This window comes from Scylla paramamosain, chromosome 2, assembly GCF_035594125.1.
Source record: "Scylla paramamosain isolate STU-SP2022 chromosome 2, ASM3559412v1, whole genome shotgun sequence".
Taxonomy (NCBI): domain Eukaryota; kingdom Metazoa; phylum Arthropoda; class Malacostraca; order Decapoda; family Portunidae; genus Scylla; species Scylla paramamosain.
Genome location: NC_087152.1, coordinates 24,252,122 through 24,256,611, shown reverse-complemented (window position 1 = coordinate 24,256,611; position 4,490 = coordinate 24,252,122). Strand labels below are relative to the sequence as shown.

The following is a 4,490-nucleotide window of genomic DNA, read 5'->3' as shown; positions in this document are numbered from 1 at the left end:
TTTCTTGGATTTCAACTCCACTTGAAACCTCTCAGCCACTGACCATAATTCCTCCCTCGTTAGTGTGTACAAATTATGCACACTCCTCGACAGAAGGAACATCTCAACACGTTTAGTGGCCATGGTTACAATCACTACACTCCACAAAATATTCCTCCAAATATTCACCACAATACATACACAGTTTTAAAGAAATATTTCACACAGGTAAATTCCTCCCAACGACAATTACCATGTAACACTCGTTACACTCCACAAATGTTCAAAGATCCCGGACAGGCCCCCATATTCTGTCACGATCGCTTACTTACTTACGATCGTACGATCCCGGTTATCTTTCCAAGAAAGTGGGCGTTACACTGATCCCGGAAAGTTTTACACAAAACTTTTTTGTTAGCCTTAACAATCTCTGCTAGCTAACAGAAAATCACTAAAAGTAATGCACCAATGCTTAACTAGCAAATGTTAGCTAGTAAACAGTTGTTTGTCAAGTCCTGCTAAACAATGCTGAAGTTAGCAGGCTATGAACATGTAAATGGGCATATTATTAAAAATTGCACACATAAAACAGTGTTATTAATGCAGCTGTTCAAAATTTATTAATATAGTATCATGATAGCACATAAATAACGTATATAATGTTTTTTTTTAGGAGTACTTATTAACCAACGACAGATATTTTTGGACGAAAGCGCATCGCGCCGTATGTTTGTAGACAGTGTGCAGGCGGCCGCGCCACAGACAAATCTTCCTACAGAAGACTCAACAATTACTTCAGAGGATATAGACATGGCAGAAGAACCACAGAAAAAGAAAAGGAAACTAAACTGGTCACAAGAGGAAACACTCCTCTTGGTCAACGTGATAATGGAGAAACAATTGATTATAAATGGGCGATTTAAACCAAGTTTAAGCCACAAGGACAAGAGGGAGGCATGGCAAAGAATAACTGATGCCATTAATGGAACAAATCCACTGACTAAGCGGACTGTAGAAGAAGTTGAAACCAAATGGTTTTCTGTGCCCTCAAAATCGAGGAAGAAAATTTCGGCAATAAAGGCTGAATATAACCAATCAGGTAAGATTAACTTGTTACTGTATACTCTTCCGTTTTAAGAAGTTAACATAAGCGAAATAGCTTTCACGTTATTCCTATTGCTTATTCACCTCAATCAACTTGTCACAATTACTTTCATTAAGGTAGAAATTTAGCATTTGAGTGCTCCTTCTCACAGTATTAATAACATGCATATCATTTAACAAAGATGTGTTGCAAGTACTGTAGCAGTCAAATTCAGTGCAAACTTAGTCATACATACAAATTATATTGCACTGTAATGTGTAGTGATATTGTATATTTGCAGCTTTACAGTACTTTGCTAAAATATGATTAACTATTATTGAAGGTGCTGGTGGCCCCCAAGCTCCTCCACTTGACCCAGTAGACATAAAAGTTGAGGAATTATTAGGGGAGAAGAATGCAACTGTGATAGGTGTTATTCAGAATGATCTCGGTTTTCATACGTTGAGGTAAGATTCTTGCATTTTTTTTTTTGTCCTGTGTACTGTATTGGACTTTCTATTGTGTAGTGTACCAAAATTTTAGCCTAACATTTGCATTGATATAATTTCATCAGATAGTTCATCCTTCAGCAAGGCATTTTTACATACTGTACTGTAGTTGATATGCACTTTTCTCCTTGTGAGATTAAATTAGTTGCATGTTTTTAACTGTGGTAAATTTATGCAATGGTTTTAGGAAGCTGCAGACCCAGCAACGGCAAGAAGACACTAAAGAGTTGGGAGAAGAACCACCCCAGCAACAGGTAGAGGATGATAGTGAACTCCCTCAGCTTCATTGGCAAAGTGTCCAAGTCCAGCCCCAACCACAACAATCTTCGCACAAGGCCCAGCACTTAGAACTCTTGGAGGATGGATCCTTTATAGAATGCACCATAACTGAACCTGAAACCTCTGCGGCCCAACCAAGCATATCAACACCAAAACTAAGAAAGTATTCAAGTGTCAGTGATGAGTATGAACAATACAAAGCTGAAAAACGCAAATTGAAACTTGAAAAGGAAAAGTAAAAAATTGAAAAAAAAAAGGAAAGTAAAATTGTTAGCATTGAAGGGAAACATTGAACTTAAACAGAAGTTAATGATGGCTGAAATTGAATATTACCAGTCTTTGACAGCAAAAAATATGAAAAATTAATATGTGAATTGTATAGGTTTCATTTTTGGTACAGTAGAAATTTAGGCTGAGGAAATAAAAATATATTATTTTATTTATTAAGATTTTACAGTATATTCCAGTATTATTAACAAGACTGAATCTCATGAAAATTGTCCACCCTAGAGTACCCAACTGAAAATTGTCCACCCAAGCCGCACTCTCATTAAGATTGTCCACTTCAGCTGCTCTCGGCATCCAACACCAAAGTTTAGGTTAGGTTAGGTTAGGGAATGGTCGGATCAGCTGAAGATTGTCCACCCCCAGTCTCGCTCTCATGAAGATTGTCCACCCTAACATGCTTGGGGTGGACAATCTTCATGAGATCCATAAGATTATATACTGTAGCATGTATGTAAAGGAAAAAAATACAAATTATATTATTTTATAAACTGTATTTGTTTCATTTTATCTTTCACTTTTGACTTTAAGTGGAAAAAAAAACTTGTTAGTAGAGAGAGAGCACTACAACAACAATCACACCTTCATGATACCTCACTCAGCCACTGGTCTGCTGGAATATAAATTAATGTACAAAAATTTAGTAGTTTAGAAAATAAGACTGGCACCAATCACAAATATTTATGCACAGTACTGCATCTCTGAGCAAGGGTAATTAAGTACAGTACTGTACTGTACTGTACTTAAACATTTATTAATTTAGTGAACATATATTGTAATGTATACAGTATACTGTATTGTACAGTATACAGTACAGTACATTCAGAAAAGTTGATAAGGATAAGTAGCACATACCTGAAATCAAGATTGGCAATATAATCTCGAAATGGATGTTACGTTACGGCCAGCGGGTCTACCAGGATTAGGAGGTATCTCTGCTTCACCTGGCTCTTCTTCATCTGCACCTACGTCCCCTTCAGCTGCTTCGTGGAACACTTCCTCTTCCTCGTTGATAGGCATTGGAATGTTAAACTGCTTGCACATGTTGTGAAGCAGAGCACAGACATAAACGATTTTGCATGTCTTCTCTGGGGACAATCTCACTTCACCATGAAGTGCATGGAACCGTTGCTTGAGCTGGCCAATCCCCCTCTATACTACACAACGTGTCCTCTTGTGTGCTCTGCAAGAATTGTTAACCATCATAAGGTGAGGTATTGCAGTATATACAGTAGCATCTATAAGCTGCATAGTGTTGAAGAGGAAATCTGTACTGAAGAGGAATTCTATACTGTATTGGTATTTTGGTTGTTATCACATTAAGTAATGACTACTACCTAGACTGGAGAGGACAATACCTCCTTTAAAATAAACTGTACTATATAGCATAAGAAACATGATTTTAACTTACGTGTTATAGTTTGTCTGAACGCCAGCCAGAGGGTTTAGATAAGGCGTCAGCAACCACTCCTTGCAAGGATAACCACTGTCTCCTAGAAGGTAGCATCCAGCTGGGACATAATTTTGTTCAAAAAGTGCCTTCAAGCCAGACTCGTCCAATATCCTGGCATCATGTACTGAGCCAGGCCACCGTGCCAAAACATCAAGTATCCTGTATTTGGCATCGAATACGACTTGCACATTGATGCTGTGGTATCGTTTTCTATTTACATATAAATGTTCATCGACACTGGGAGCCACAATTCTAATGTGTGTGCCATCTATGGTACCCACAACACCGGGAAACCTATAGTCTTCCATGAACTCTTCTTGTTTCACTTGCACTTCTTGGCGAGTCAATGGGAATTTTACAAATTGAGTTACAATGTCTGGTTCTGACAGTGCATCAATTGTTTGAGTAATGACACGGCTGATTGTTGCTTGTGAGGTCCCAAAGTCATCAATGCTGCACTGCTGCATTTTACCTGTGGCCAAATATCTTAGGGTAATTGCCACCTTTGTCTCAGGACTCAGTGGTTGATTCCGTTCTGTACGGGATTGAAGTTTGTCCCTCACTAAATCAGCCACTGTTATTATACCAGCACGGTTCATCCTGAAGCGTTTGATGAGTTCGTCGTCATTGTACTCGTTGAATACGTCCCGTCGCTGTCGATACACTCGCTGTCGTCTTTGAAGTTGTTGTTGTTGCTCCGCCATCTTCTCTACTAACAGGAATTTGTTAAGAGCCTAATAGTCCTCCACAGCACTTTTACCTTAATAGTACTTTTAAGGCCCTAACAAGTTTTCTGTATCCACTGTTAGTGCTTAACAGCTAAATGTTAGCCTTAACAGGAATTTGTTACCCTTAACAGCTATTTGTTAATGCTAACAAGTTTTGTGTATACGGGCCCTGG

At 38.4% G+C, this 4,490-nt stretch overlaps 1 protein-coding gene across 1 annotated transcript; it reads right to left on the bottom strand.

Annotated features, from left to right (window-relative positions):
* Positions 1–3,212: 3,212 nt before the first annotated feature.
* On the bottom strand, positions 3,213–4,490 carry LOC135106704 (putative nuclease HARBI1). The gene is made up of 2 exons (XM_064015966.1): positions 3,548–4,490; positions 3,213–3,319 (listed from the first exon to the last, which is right to left on the bottom strand). Exons 1-2 carry the CDS (start codon positions 4,291–4,293, stop codon positions 3,289–3,291), a joined length of 777 nt encoding a protein of 258 aa, XP_063872036.1. The 5' UTR covers positions 4,294–4,490; the 3' UTR covers positions 3,213–3,288.